This window comes from Lemur catta, chromosome 3 (assembly GCF_020740605.2).
Source record: "Lemur catta isolate mLemCat1 chromosome 3, mLemCat1.pri, whole genome shotgun sequence".
Lineage (NCBI taxonomy): Eukaryota > Metazoa > Chordata > Mammalia > Primates > Lemuridae > Lemur > Lemur catta.
This window is the reverse complement of record NC_059130.1, coordinates 17,838,277-17,853,294: the sequence shown is the minus strand read 5'-3', so window position 1 is coordinate 17,853,294 and position 15,018 is coordinate 17,838,277. Positions and strand designations below refer to the sequence as shown.

The 15,018-nt window shown below is 44.5% G+C and overlaps 2 protein-coding genes across 6 annotated transcripts in view; both read right to left on the bottom strand.

Annotated features, from left to right (window-relative positions):
- Window positions 1-1,414: 1,414 nt before the first annotated feature.
- OLFML3 (olfactomedin like 3) lies at window positions 1,415-4,264 on the bottom strand. 2 transcript variants are annotated; one of them, XM_045546868.1, is made up of 3 exons: window positions 4,005-4,264; window positions 3,024-3,309; window positions 1,415-2,706 (listed from the first exon to the last, which is right to left on the bottom strand). In XM_045546868.1, the coding sequence occupies exons 1-3, from the start codon at window positions 4,116-4,118 to the stop codon at window positions 1,886-1,888; spliced, it is 1,221 nt and encodes a 406-aa protein (XP_045402824.1). In that variant the 5' UTR covers window positions 4,119-4,264; the 3' UTR covers window positions 1,415-1,885. The 2 variants fall into 2 exon arrangements, with proteins under 2 accessions (XP_045402824.1, XP_045402825.1); XM_045546869.1 differs by lacking the exon at window positions 4,005-4,264 and adding an exon at window positions 3,513-3,691 and having other exon boundaries at window positions 3,024-3,310.
- Window positions 4,265-5,849: 1,585 nt separating this feature from the next.
- HIPK1 (homeodomain interacting protein kinase 1) overlaps window positions 5,850-15,018 on the bottom strand; it is a 45,037-nt gene continuing 35,868 nt past the window's right edge. For all 4 annotated transcript variants that reach the window (XM_045546864.1, XM_045546866.1, XM_045546867.1 and 1 more), the window contains 3 exons: window positions 13,583-13,824; window positions 11,753-11,883; window positions 5,850-10,692 (listed from right to left, as the gene is read on the bottom strand). In XM_045546864.1, coding sequence (XP_045402820.1) covers window positions 10,204-10,692; window positions 11,753-11,883; window positions 13,583-13,824 — 862 coding nt within the window. In that variant the 3' untranslated portion in view covers window positions 5,850-10,203. The remainder of the gene's footprint in view (window positions 10,693-11,752; window positions 11,884-13,582; window positions 13,825-15,018) is intronic.

Here is a 15,018-nt window from a genome sequence, read left to right as displayed (position 1 = left end):
CACACACACACAGACAAGCCCCCCTGCCACATGCGTGTACACACACACACAGAGAAGCTCCCCTGCCACATGCGTGTACACACACACACAGACAAGCCCCCCTGCCACATGCGTGTACACACACACACAGACAAGCCCCCCTGCCACATGCGTGTACACAGACACACACACACACACACACACACACACACACACACTCTCTCTCTCTCTCTCTGCCGCCCGCGCCGAGCCCCCCCCGCCGCCCCGGGGCGCAGTGCCCGCGGGAGCCAGCTGTCCGTGGGCAGCCCCCGGGCGGTGACAGGTGACAGGCAGTCATTACCGTTGCCAGCCCCACATTAGGAGGGAACGGAGTGGGAGCGGGCTCCCTACAGCGGCGCCGCGGTGAGGTGCGCGCGGCCTCTCTGTCCCCTTCCTGCCGACCGAGGACAGAAGACAAAGGGAGGCTCGCAGGGTCCCGGGGCGGGAAGGAGGGCTGCGCTCGCCGCCCCCGCCGGGGTGAATAACCGAGAGGACTCCCGGGGCCGCCGAGGTGAACTGCTCCATGAAAGCAGTGGCTTTCCCTCGGCCAGCCTGGCCCTGACACGGGGACGGGGCGAGGCGGGGTGGGGGCCGTGGGGACAGCTGCAGACTCCTAGCGACTGCGGCCCGAATCCTGGCGCCCTCGTCCCCTCCCCTGCCCGCTTCTGCAGTCCCGCCAGAGGCCAGGGCGCTGGGCCAGAAAGGGTTAGTTTCCAGGAGTTCTGGACAGACTTCAGCCGGCTCAGGGCTGGGGTGGGCAGGGGGGATGGCGAGGGTGCAGAGGAAAGCGGGGAAAGACCGGCATCTGGGACACGGTCACTGCCCCTCCTCCCTGCCCAAACCGCAGACGCTGTGGCAGCAGGAAAATCAGAGCGGTTCAGACCAAGAACGATTGTGCAACCCGCCTGGGGAAGAGCCCAACGCTGGACGTGGGAGTGGGGGTGGGAGAGGGGGTGGGAGTGGGGGGCAGAGTCCACTTCAGAGGTGAGACTTAACGTTATTACTAAAAACACATGCGTTTAGGGCTCTGGTTTCCACACTACACTTCAACGGAATCGACATCCATTTTCTGGCTCCAAATCTGCTGAGAATTGGAATTGGAAGCTCTACCCCTGGGCCTCAGAGTCTCATGGCCAGAGGCACAGTGCCATTGAGGTTCTGGGGTAGTGGCTGTAGATGACAGTGGGTGTGGCAGGAGGCCTTTCATCCAGTCTCCTGAAGTGGCAAGATTCAGCCGCTTCCAGGGCGCCTAACAGTAAAATCTCGCTCAGCAACGGGAGCCCAGCCAAATCCCTAATGTGGCTTAAGGAGTGGGGATGTGGTGGGAGGAAGAAAATGGAGGGTAACAGGGAGAAATCTGATCTGTGGGCTACCCCAAACAAACACAGGAGAGGAGTAGTGTGTTTTCCTTTTAATGCAAAATGTTGCAATACAAAACAACATGGAGAAAGTCCCATTCTTCAGGACACTGCAGGGAGGAGTAAGGAGACAGGGCAGAGTTGGAAGTCTTCTCCTATTCCTCTCTCCCCTAAGTCACACCGAGGGCAAGAACATGCTAGTCTGCTCCCTGGGGTTGCCCCCATACAAGGGTTAGAGCTCTGGGTCTGAGTCATCTTTGGCCTCAGATTTGTTAACGTGGGGCAGGAGAGAAGCGTGAACAATTTAGTTTTTACTCTTTGCTCTAACAGGATTACTCAGGATCTGGAGTTCCATATGAAATTAAGGGGCTATGAGAATTTGGTTGCCACTGGCTAAAAAATAGGGGATTTGAGCTGCAACTTGCCCACATTTGAAGAATGAGGAGCAGGAAATTAGTGGGAGTATAAATGGACAGGGGTGAGAGAGATTCAGAACACAAGGAGGCTCCTCAAACCTCCTCCTCTTTCTTCCTCATCTCCAGCTTATAGACAATCTGGTAGCCATCATCCCAGGCATAAAGCTGGCGCTCTCGGGGGTTATAGCGGAGGCTGGCATGGGCACCGTATCGGCGGGGAAAATAAGGGAGTGCTGCCCGTTCAGGGGCGAGGGTGCCACTAGCGTCAAAGGAGCACTGGATGCGGGCCCGACTAGCAGGGCGGGTGTTATAGACAACATACAGGGTCCCACAGATGACAAAGGCAGCCTCAGCGTTCTCTCTGGGGCATGGTGTGTCCCACTGCTGCTCTGTGTCCAGTGTCTGTGGATCTAACTTGGCCAGACACAAGTGCCTGTCATCCTCTCGGGTGGCATAGACAGCCCAAAGGCCTTCCTCATCGGCTGCCAGGTCAATGTACGTGTCTGTTGTCAGGCCATACGGGGGGATCAACCCCTCTGCTGGGAATACTGAGCTGTCCACCACTGTTCGGTTTGCAAGGTGGAATTTGATGAGCTGCAAAGTGTTCTCCAACTCCCCACCCCCTCCGGGTCCTCCAGGAGGCCTCCGGGCATAATAAAGAAAGCCACCATACACCAGCTGCCCCGTGCCTACCCAGGGGAAGGGCACCCGGACTCGGGAAGCTTTCCGGGCAGCCATGGCAAGGGTGAAGTCTCGCAGCCTTGGGAAGACAAAGGCTGTGTCATTCTGTGTCCCATCTAACACGTAGATCTTCTCTGTTGGCCCCAATGGATCCTTGGTCCACAGACCAGCTGGGCCACCGAATCGCTTCAGAATCTTCATTGATCTTACCTGAGAGATTGTGTAGCCACAGTCTGGTGGGGAAGGAGAAAAACACAAGAAAAGGAAATAGAGGCAAGAGTTAGATGCCTATAGCAGGAACTCCTCCAGGGTGAACTATCTGGAGAACAATTGGGCATTTGCTCAGGGGATGCCTCTACTCTCATGGAGAATTGAGAAAGAGAAGACACCACAGGGACCTGGGTCTCCAGAAACTCTCCTTAGTGGACCAGAGATTTCTGTAATATAGATCCCAGAAGATAGAGCCACAGTGGACCACGACAGAGAGAAAAAGAAGCAAGGAAGAATACAGGTTCTGAGAGTGTTAGGAGCCTGCTTTCAGATCACTTACCTGTCACCATATCGTACTTCTCATTTCTTCTGCCCTTGCTTTTGGTCCCAGGCCCTCCAGCCACCTTCTCATCAAACTCTACACAGGGTAGAGCTGGGTTCTGGGTCTCCAGATAGTCAACCTCCCGCTCCAGACGGTCTACTCTCCCTGAGATGGTGTCAGCCTCAGTTCTGAGTGCCTCCCGCTCCTTCTCTGCCACCTCCAGCAGTGGCAGCATCTTGTTCTTGAAGTCCCGCAGCTCTGCGGCATGCCGACTACTCTGGTCCTGGCACTGGGCCAGCCGTTCCTGAAGGGATGGGGGCCCGGGAGGGAGGCTGCAGGGTTACAACTTCCAAGCAGGGAGAGGCCCAACCAGGGAGTCAGGAATGGGAAAAAGAGCAAACTCAGCCAGGCTTCAATATCCCCTTCTACTCCCACAGAAAAGGAAACCAGATGTTCTGAGGTGCTAAATGTGCAAAGAGCCCGGCTCAGATTCACCTAGGCCCCTGCCCCGACTCCCTGCCTCCAACCTGTGTTCTCTGTGAGCAGGGCCACTGAGTCATCTGAGCCTCCAGGGAGGTCTAAGTGCTTGAAGGTGGGAAGGGTCTCTGCTCCATTATACAGTTCTGCTCTAGGGAATTAAGGCACTATAGACCATTAACTGTTAAAAAGCAGGCAGCTGCAGAGTCTCTGGGAACCTGCAACTTCAATAGAATCATTAACTCCTCCTGAGATGCAACCCCACATCTTGGCTCTCATTTTCATTTGTGACCTTATCCCACCTAATCCTGGGGGTAAAATACAAAGGTCTATTTGCTTTGGAATTGTTCTATGTGGGGAAAGAGGAAGGCTTATAATTTTGAGGATCCTCTTATTAAAAGACAGAATTTTCTGTCGGTTCTTACACAGCCCCACCTTATCATCCCCAGACCCTTGACAAACTGGTTGAACCAACAGAAGATGTGGAATCCTTCCAGGCTGGGCTGGAAAAGAGTCCCTCACCTCTAAGGCAGCTAGTCGGCGTTCCATGTACTCCACAAGGTGGTGCTGCTGTCCTTGAAGGGGTCCGGACCATGACAAAAGGAACAAGATGAGGAGAGGAGTGCTGGGCCCCATGGCAGCCTGGAGAGTGGGGCCAGAGTAGAACGAGTGTGCAGTGTGCAGTCAGACTCAGTCGGCCTCTTCCCCTCAAGCCCGCCGGTTAGCTTTGGAGGCGGGGTGGGGGCGGCGCCTTTTCTTTCTGATCTCTGGGTCTCTCTCACTACTCTGGAATGCTTTCACAGTCTCTTTACAACCCCCACCCCCTCCTTTCCGCCTGGACTGATCAAACACAGATGGCCTCATTGCACAGCAGCCAGAAGCCTTAACCACCTCCCGCCTAGGCGGTAGGCTCCCTTGGAGGGGAAAGAGATGGAAACCCAAAGGCAGAGGCCTTCTGGGCAGTCAATCACCCAGGGAAAGGAGCTAGCTGCAGGAAGCAGAGACCCCAGAGAAAACTCAGCAAACTCTATTCCTTGATTTAGGAGAATGCTTCCAATGTTGACTTCTTAAGAAACTGACATCCTTCATGAATCCTTCCCGTTCCCTGCAATAATAGAATGGATTGTTTTTTGCCTTGTTTAATGGAAGCTGGAAGCAGAGTAAATGAGGTTGGTGGGGAGAAAGAAGGAAAAAAGGCTAAAGTGGTTGAGTCTAACTTCTGCAGCTCATTGGCGCCACCTTGTGCTAAGCACCTGGTGTCATCTCTCAGGATTAATAGAGAAACCAAGGCTTAGACTTCACTGTATGTGGAATATTTTCCACAAAGCCAAGTAGATTGAATTTACAGGGGTTTTCCTCACTAAAATGCAGATTTCCCACAGACGACCTAAGTACTACTTTGGGGACTATGCCAATATCTTTGATTTAGCCCAAAGAAGAGAATATAACTGAGGTAAAAAACAGGTCATTGAGAAGTCAATAAAAGTAACTCTTAATTATCTGGAAATGAGACTGACAGCAGCGCCATTCTACATGGCTTTCCTTTGCCTGAAAGTGGCCAAGTTATTCTCTTACCAAAACTGAGGAGTGTTCAGCAACTTCACACTAATTTACATTCATTTTTTTAGGAAAAAAATTAAAATATATATATATGTTGCAGTCTAAATTAAAATAAAAGTATTCTGGCCTCCCTACTACTGGGAGAAAACAGACTATTGATCATTACTCCTAGTTAATGGTCCAAAAGGGTATTTCTAGGTATTTCTCATTTCTGTATCCCAACTAGGACTGCAGGAGCCCAAAATGAATTAATAGCACTATAAGGTAGACTTGGCCTAAAACATAGGTGTCAAAAAAAGTCCAACAAATACAGCGTTTATTCAGAGACTTGCAGTGAATAATCTAGACAAACCCCTATTTCTTTATGAGGAGAAATTTTATTCGCTTTATAATGAAGAGAAATCTGATCAGAGGTGCTCTGCCTCTACACTGCTATAATTGTACAACTTGAAAGGAGGGAAAAAATAGCATCTTCCTGTGGTGACTTTTATTTTCATTCTGCTACTTTTAGATGTTTGGTGAAATATGCTAGGAAACAAAGTTTAATTATCCTGTCTCAGAAGTTTCCTACCTCTTTCAAAGGGTCAGATCCAGACAATCTTAAAGTAAAAGGCCATAGACACTACATTCTTGTGAAGTATTCCCTATAAAAACCCTATTCATTTCCATTATTGGTATTTGTACAGAGAAAGAAATTATCTCTAATACTCTACTCATGTCCAAATGCAGGGTGTTTAGCCACTCCAAAGATGTCATCTGATGATCTCCTTTGTACCCCATAAGAGAAGTAAAAAACAGCCACGTGAATCAGAAAATTTACCCATTTTATTGATGCATTGCAATTGCTCTACATTTTACCATATTATGTAGAAAATACTGAAAATACAAGCTACTTTGTAAAACCAAAGACAAACATTGAATCCAAAGATAAACTATGTTTTACACAATGGACCCTTTTCCCATAGTTAGTATTAAATTTTAAATATCTATTTCTTTTGTTAAAATGATTATTTTACATACTCCCTAAGTACATCTGCATTACAAACAGCTCAGTAATTCTCAGAAACTATCTGTTTCTAGAGGCTTGTTGTAAACGAAAGCGCACAACCAGAAAAGGGAGAAAGCAAAAAAATGTTTAAATCACACACAATAACTAGCATATCAAATACATTTAATAAAGTAGGAATTCCATTGCAATATCAAGGATTCAAAGCAGAAATACTAACATTACATAAATGTACATATAATGTACTGCTACATGTAGTGAGATTATTTTTCAAGCTGAATTGAAACCACACATTATATAAAGTTTAGCAACAAACAACCATGTAGACATGCTGCACCATCCATCAGTTTAAAAAAAAAATCAAAATAGGAAGCAGGCTCGGGCCATTCCTGTCACTGAGAGGCAATTTCATTTCCTATCCTAAAACAAACCATCTCAACTAGTAGATTTTTGCATAATAATGCTGAATAAAACACACATTACTGTGCTTGCCTGGCTAAGGGCAGTCAAGTTTAGCCCCTCTAGCGGAGGACGATGGATGAGCAATCACAAAAACAGGCTTGGAATGGCCAGAACAGTTTGAAATGGAGTTATTATTCCTGGGGTTGGTATTTCAGCTGAGCACTGAGAGTGTTATCACCTCCTGGGAGCTATTAAAAACTACGGAGTGATCAAGTGTCTGGATGAGCCCAGAGTGGCTATACTTAACCCTTCCCCACTTCCTCTCTCACCTGGAAGGGGAGAAGCTGGAAATGCAAGTTCTGAGAGAGGACTTAAAGCCTTAAGCTGGTTTAAGGTCAGGCCACTGTGACCCAGGCCAGCTGCTCGCTAAATTCATGGGGCTTACCCCATGCTGTCAGGGCCAGCAGTGTTAAGCCTCAAGGACAGAATCTAAAGCCACACTGAGCACATACACATTCAGCAGACACAGGTGGGTGTTTATCTTGGTAGATCTGAAATGCCAGTTTGCAGAGTAAGACTGAAAATCTCTAAAGTTTTTAAAGCCACACACTGCTAGTCAGGTGATTAAGGTAATGATAGAGGCTCTTGTATTACCTTTTCCCATGGAGTTAGACTCCTATCTTAAATGGTATCTACTTATTGGACTGGGGGGCAGGAGTGGGGTTTTGTTTTGTTTTTCTGCATCTCATTTCTTTAAAAAACAACAAATCTTATCCCTTGTAGAGGAAAGACAAGGAACAAAAAATGTTTCCATTAGAAACTAGACCTGTGTTTGAACAAGAAAATCAGAATGTGCTTGGCAAAAATGAGACACAGAGACCACACACACTGACCAGAAAATTGTATAACACTAGTGACAGAAACTATACAAATTGCTTGGCTGTCTTGACCAATATAGTACTGAAAATACAACTCAATATAATGATGAAAAAAATACAGAAAACACATGTTCCTGGTAGGCTGTACTGATTACCTGCCCCATCTTGGAAGCCCTTACTCCTTACGATAAAGAATCTCCAAATACTTTGACAGCTCCTCGGTGTTCAACCTGGTACAGAGCTTGCTGACCAGGCTCCAGAAATCTCCCATCTCCATCCTGCACCTCCTTAACACCATCTCTACACAGAACCACTCCTAGAATTATCTCTCAAATATATGATTTTCAATTCAGATGGAACACATCTGTATCTTAGGGTTAACCTTCTTCCTCCAAATCCTTTATGGGCAGGAATGTCCCCATCCCCAGTACCTTCCACTTGACCCAGATCCATGCAGGAGCTGAGAATACAAGGACAATTTTACAGCTTGAAGGGCCCCAAGAATATACAAAGTTGTTTAAAAGAAACCTCAAAAGCCCCAATGACTCAACAGGCTTTGGTTCCTTCTTGATATTCTTCACCGGCTAAGAAACCTTTCTGTGAGTTCCTTGTCACCAGTGGCACAACAAAACTCCTCCTCATAGTATGGGAACATGGTAAGCAATACAACAGGCTCTTTGGTATAAACACATCTGTTATATGCTTTTCTTTTTCAACAAGCAAATATTTTACTAGGAATGTCAACTATTTGCAGGAAGAACTGCCACATGGGAAAAAGAAAAAAAAAATCTCATTCTAAAAATGATTGCACATACTTTTAAAAAAAAAGGAAATGAATATTTAATATTAGCTTGACTCCTCTCACCTGCTTCCTGAATTCTCACAGAAGCAAGGTAGCGACGCACAGTGAGAGAGCCACATAGGAAAAATGCTTCTGTGAGAACTCAGCTGAGAATCCAAAATAGAAAGGGGTAGAGGTGATGGTAAAGGAGAAAAGCTGCTGTTTTTACTTTTCGATGTCAGCAGGGAAACTGAGAACAATGCATTTACACAACACAGCTACTAATCCTGTTCTGATGAATCCCAGTGAACAGCATAGGGTCCACCGGGGCTTGCTGGTCCATCCTAAGGCAAGCTCACTGTAAACTCTATAAACCACTACATTATCATATAAGGCACTACAATAAGGGAAGGAGGGAGAAAGGGAAGAGACACACACTGAACAACTCCTCACCAGACACACCTGTGCAAAACAATTCCAAGGGTCTCCTCTCCTTGCAGGCAATGCCCCTGCTCATTCAGCACTACAGTAATATGCTCTAATATAATTGCAATTAGTTCACATACATTCCAACAAGTATCAGTTCATTTTGGTTTAAATACAATGGAGACAAAAATTCCATCTCCGGGGCAACACTGGAGGATCAGATACACACTAAATACACAATTCAAGTGTAATCACTACACATTTGATTACAAATAACATTTTGGGTTAGCAGGAAAAATTGCTTGTTATATTTTTCTAATCAATATGTACATATTTAATTATGCAAAATATTAAAACACCACCATTACAAAACTTCTAAAATATTTTTAAATTCAGTAATAAATTTTTAAAATATTTTTTGCAATTCCTACATGCACTTATTATATAAGTCTTAATAAGAGAGCATTCAATTTGCTGCTGGCATACAAAGGAAGCTACTTTAAAGTATAAAAGCTATACACAAGAACGTTCTTATCTGGTTTCAGATTTTTTAGCTTTCTCCCCAAACAAATCACATAAAACAGAAGGGAGAGACAAAGGAAACACACAGAGGTGTATTACTGAAAATTCATACTAATCTTTAGGCAAAGCTCATCAATGCCAACAACCTTTAGGCAAAGCTCATCACTGCTAGTATCTCATAATAGAGATTTTGCATATAATAAAATAACCATCACCATACAATAATCACCTTAATGGCTTTTCCAATGATAAAATTTAAGCTGAATCAGAGGGAGGACTTTTAAAAAATAATTTAAAAAAAAATTCATGGTGCTTCATTTAAAAAGAATACTTGGTGCTTTCACCATAGGTATGGATTCTTTCACACTAAGTTACCAGCAAATGGTGAGCTGCCTTTTTAACATCACTTGATAATAAACACAGAAGCAACTGAGAGAATCCCAATAGTAACACAGAGTAATATGTAACCAGTTTTGCAAAAATAACAATTGCCCATTAAGTATAATGTGACATAAAAACAAAACTAAAACACTAAGTTTACATGTCCCATGAACAAAGATGAAATTTTGAGGAGAAATGCCTGATATTAAAATATAGACTTACATAAGCTGAGTTTAAAATGAAATAGGCAAGTAAGTCTCAGTTTTTAAACAAACAAAAAGTAATGATTTTTCTTTTCTCACTTGTTACCAGATTTAAGTCATTCTATCAGCATTTTTCCTCTGACCAGCAATCACAATAAAACAAAGTTAAATAAAGAGGGGCTTCATATGTTTTTAAAAGCATTTATAGAAATCAAGTCAGAGAGACAAAATATTTTTTCAAAGGGTAACTTCAGAGCGATCTCTCTTCCTTGGTAACTGCAGAAGATGGGCATCTAAACTCTTCCATATACCAAAAATGCTGTCACAAAAATAAAGAATTTTAAAATAGGGCAAACTTTGGGAGACTACAACAATGCAGTCAACACTGAGACAGGTTCCCCCAGAGAAAAACTTTCTGCTTCAGTGGGCCCCTGCAGAACAAGTTGCTGGCTAAGAAGTTTCAAGAGAGGGTAAGGGAGGAGCTCACCATAGCCCATTATTAAGAATTCAGGAGTAGGCCAAGAGCAGGCAGCCATGACTCCTCCTCCCTCATGCTCATCAACTACAAGTAGGAATACTGGCTGATCTTGGTAGGACTCAGCGGGTATCCAGCGTAAATTGTTGAGCCTCGGGAAGACCCAATGTAGGACTGGGTGGCAAACTGGTGTTGGTATTGAGCAGGGGCCACATTGGCAGAAGTAAGGAGGCTGGGCCCAACACTGACAGGGACCTGGTGCACCAGAGTGCTAGGGTGAGCGGTATAGGCTGCAGCATGCCTTGACGAGCCCTGGGGAGAGAAAAGATGAGCAATGGAACTGGTGGAGCCCAGTGCAGCAGCAGAGGTGGGGGCAGCATACGTATACAGGTGAGCCTGGCTTGGCAGGTGAGCAGGGGCTGGGGCCAGATGTGGGTGCCCCGTCGAGTGTAGTGGGCTGCCATGCTGGAAAGCGTAGGGGGCTTGGGAGAGTGGGGCCACAAACGCCTGCTGCCTGCGGGGGGCAGGGTTGCTGCTTCTCTCCTGCGAGGTTGGAGCTGCCGATGACTGCTGGTTCTGGAAGGAGGAAGAAGGGAGTGAAGAATCTTGAGGTCACTCTGGCTCAGGGCACCAAAGGCCAAAGTAAGAGTTGAGGTCTTGACTTGTACAGTTTCTGGACTGCTCCAGCACAGAATCTCCCAGACTGGCACTGAGTGCTGTCAGAAGTCAGCCACCCATCCCTCTGCCTCTTAGCGGAACAGATCCTAACCCAGTTCAGGTTAACAGCAGTTTGCTCTTAAGTACAACAGAGGAAGGGGGAGAACCAATGGTTCATAGGGTTCTCCACTCATGCAAGTCAATAACTATTGACTCAACTCACCCTATTCTGGCATCAGTGAACTTGAATTTTTCCTAACCTTTCTTTCTTTCCATTGTTTCCTTTTGTTCTCCTCTGAGTTCTTCATATCCCTTTTGAAACATGGAGCCTAAAACACATGCACTTACATCTGCACTTGCATGTGCGCACTCTCTCTCACAGAGCTACACCCTCACATGGACAATTTCTCACTACTGGTAGACATACAAGCACCAAAATTTTAGCTGAGGAAAGAGTAAACACAAATGGAATAAAATGACCCTCACCACCCCATCAGATCAGATGGGCAGTGAAGGGGGATCCCCAAATCCCAGACTCTAGCAACAGGTGGGACTAGAACCAGTTGAATAAATGGTCAAAAAGCTTTTCACTGTCTCTTGACTTAAGTAAACAGTGTTAGGTTCAGGTTATTTATGGCCTGGGAGATAAAGGAAAAGAATCTGGTCTCAAAGCATGTGGTGATACAGAAACAGGCATGCCTAAAGCATCCTGGGCTCTTTCTAAATTCCAGACATTTCTCTAATCTTCCAGATATACTATGGAGGTCTGATGGAAAATCCGGACTGTACATCCTGAACACACAGACTGAATGAAGAGACACAGCATGTGCAGATACGACGCAGGCCACAGAACATCAAATTGTTTGACACAAAAGGGGCTTCATTTGGCTTTATTCAGCAGTCCAGCCAGAAGCAGGGTTCTCCAGAGAGTAACAACAGGGGGGGCCCCAAACAGAAGGCAGCAGCCCCTAGCGCTTACCTGGCTAAGGTTGAGTGGCTGTGCCGCACTGGTCCCCCCGCGTTGAGCTCGATACCCTGTAGGGGTGATACAGCATCCAGATGACTGCCCACTTACTGAGGCCACTGGCTTGGTCTTATTGCTCAGGAGACCTAAAAAAGGGTCAGGGCTTAGTGATGCACAGATACCTGCTCAGTATCACTGAGCTAACCTCAGATGGTGTATTAATCAGTCCACATTTGTAGTAGTTTGCAAGAGTTAAGGTCTCACGTGTACCTTACTTAATTCCATTTACACCAGAACAACAGAAACTATATCACCAATTTCTTTTCTTTCTTTGCATAAAACTTCACAAAGGATCTTCAAAAGGTTCACTTGAGTAAATATTACCTAATCTCTTCTTATGGACAAGGAATTACTAGAAATGCAAGCATAAGTAAGACAGTCCCTACCCCCAAGGAGCCTACAGTTTGATGTAGAAAGGGATTAAACAAGTACATAAATGACAATGTGAAGCTCAGAAAGATATTGGTAATTCTTAGGATATTTAAGTGTCAAAAGTGTTTAAAGACATGCAAGATTCTATCCTGTTGGGCACTTACTCTCTTCAAATTCTAAGAAATTATAGGACAGTTGAATATAAAATTTTGCTTCCTTCTGTGTTCCCATGAGGAAAACTGGAGCATTTATTCACTGACTTGGAATAGCCTATATTCTTTGGGCCCAAGAGTGGACAGAGGTCCTCATAATTCTGTTCAGTAGCCTCACATCAGGAACTTCTCCCTTGTCTGCAATGGGACTGTTGTCTACTTCAGAGGAGAAAAGTCACACTGAGGCTTACCACAGTATCTTTAAGTCAGAACCTGTTTATTATGCCTATGGAAGTAACATAATCCATAACAAAACATTATTTATGCAAGTATGGCATAGATGGCTATGCTGACAGCAAAATTCATGCTCCTCTTCCTTGGTGTAAAGTTGCCACTGAGAAGCAGCTGCCTAGACAAGACTACATTTCCTCAGCCCCTTGACTCTAAGTGGGGCCATGTGAGAAGTGTTCACATTTCCAAGCTAAAGAGGTTAAGAAATGTGTGTGCCTCCTCCAAACTTTCTATCTCCTTCTCACTGTTGAGGTCCTGACTTGTACAGTTTCTGGACTGCTACAGCACAGAATCTCCCAGACTGGCACTGAGTGCTATCAGAAGTCAGCCACCCATCCCTCTGCCTCTTAGCGGAATAGATCCTAACCCAGTTCAGGTTAGGATCTGGATGCTCAAGGCTCTGGTCCTAATTCATTGAAGGCCTACCAACCAGGAACACTTGCACTGGGAGGTTATATGAGTGAGAAGTAAAGTTCTATTATGTTAAGCCACAGAAATTTGGGATTTGTTACTGTAGCTAGTATTACTCAACTAACAGTAACTGAACCAGAAAGCCTAAACCCAGTATCTAACAGAGCAAAAAAGATGAAGGTAATTAGGTTGATAATAAAACCAACAAAAGCATCATTGCTATGCCATTGAGCAAGAAAAAAATCTAAAGGATGTAACTGTTTTCTAAAACACTTTTGCAGTCATTTTTAATACTGTGAAGTCCTGTCCACATCTAGATTGAATGTGTTTTTGAGACTAAAATGTCATTTTTATATTAATTCAAGGAAAATAAATATAGGAAGATAAACTGATAGCCAAAAATAATTTCACACAGCAGGGAAATGATTTCTGAATTAAGTACACTTTAAGAATATCTATGCCCACTGGTCTCTACCACTAACACAAACAGATTATAGCAAAATATTAAGCATGTACACATCAAAGGAGAATTCAACTCCAGCTGTGAAGACATACTCACCTGAGGCCTGGGTTGCTACAGTGCAGTCACCGAGCTGAGTTTTCAGTGGAGGCACAATGATGGTGCGGGTGCCAGTGCCATCTGCCACAACTCTGCCAGGCCCCTCCAAAAGGGGTCCACTATTGCCCCGGAGAGCACTCAGATTATCAGTGGAATAAGGGCTGCTCAAAGAAGAGTCAGAGTCTGGAGAATCATTGACAGTGACATAACTGATGACATTCGACCTCGGCTTCAGGCCAGAGCTGAAGAGAAGAAAAATACATAAAAGTTCAATTACCCTTTTAAGCAATGTTTCTGAGATGGTCTCTGGTCCTCCCATTATAACAATGATGATAATGATGGTAAGAATAACAGCAGCAGGAAACTTCTAAGTGCTTATTATGTATCAAGCACTATTCTAATGTTCCATATACATCTCACTGAATCCTTACAACAATCCTATGAAATACGTACTATTATCCCCATTTTGCGGATGAGGAAACTGAGGCATAAAGAGATTAAGAAACGTGTCCAGTCACACAAGTGGTAAGTAATGAAGATGGGATTCATACCAGAACAGAATGTCTCCAGAGGCCACACCTCTAACACCTACTTTGTGTTGCCTCTTAGCCATTCCTATTCACAGTTATTTCACTAATATTCTTCAAACATCACTTTTTTTTATATCATCCTTCTAGACTATTGATTCCTTATTATATCTAATCAAACTTCTGACCACATACTTTTTTTTTTTTAAGGTTCCTTCACTAACTGATTCCCACCTTACTAACTTTAGCTTTTCCTTGGTTTTTGATAGGCTTGGCTCCAGTCAAAGCAATCATGCTGGTTATGCCTCATACAACACTTTTGCCACAATTATGCCGCTTTTCCTCACTAGAAGGTTTACTTTTTCTCTTCCCCAAATTGGTTTAATGACCACTTTCAAAACTTAGTTTCAAGTCCACCATCTTACAAACAGTCTCTTTGACCTAATAAGCTCTAAATTTACTCCAAATTTACTCTTTCAAATTTATTTAAACTCACTTGCATATTACTTTCATGTATGAATCCTATCTTTTCAGGTAAAAGCAGGGTTATTCCCTCTTCCACATGCCTAACACCAAAAACCCAGTGAAGAATACAACATAGAACAATCAAGGCAGTTGATTATGTTCATACTAAGAGAGAGATGTGTATCCACTTTTTAAACTTACCCACTCCCTTTTAGTTAACTTCTCAGTTAAGGACTCAGACTAAGGTATTAGGATAAGAGGAAACAATCTGGTACTTAATTTCTTAAGCTTTCAGATCATATAGCAAAAGGGAAAAGGAAGACAGCCCTACTTAAAGTTCTACCTCTTCCCAAGAGGCCTTTTCAGATTAAGAAATTGCACAAATTTCAAATAATTTCTTATCTACCTACTCATTCCAATTAACTTCATTTATGTGCTTCTGTT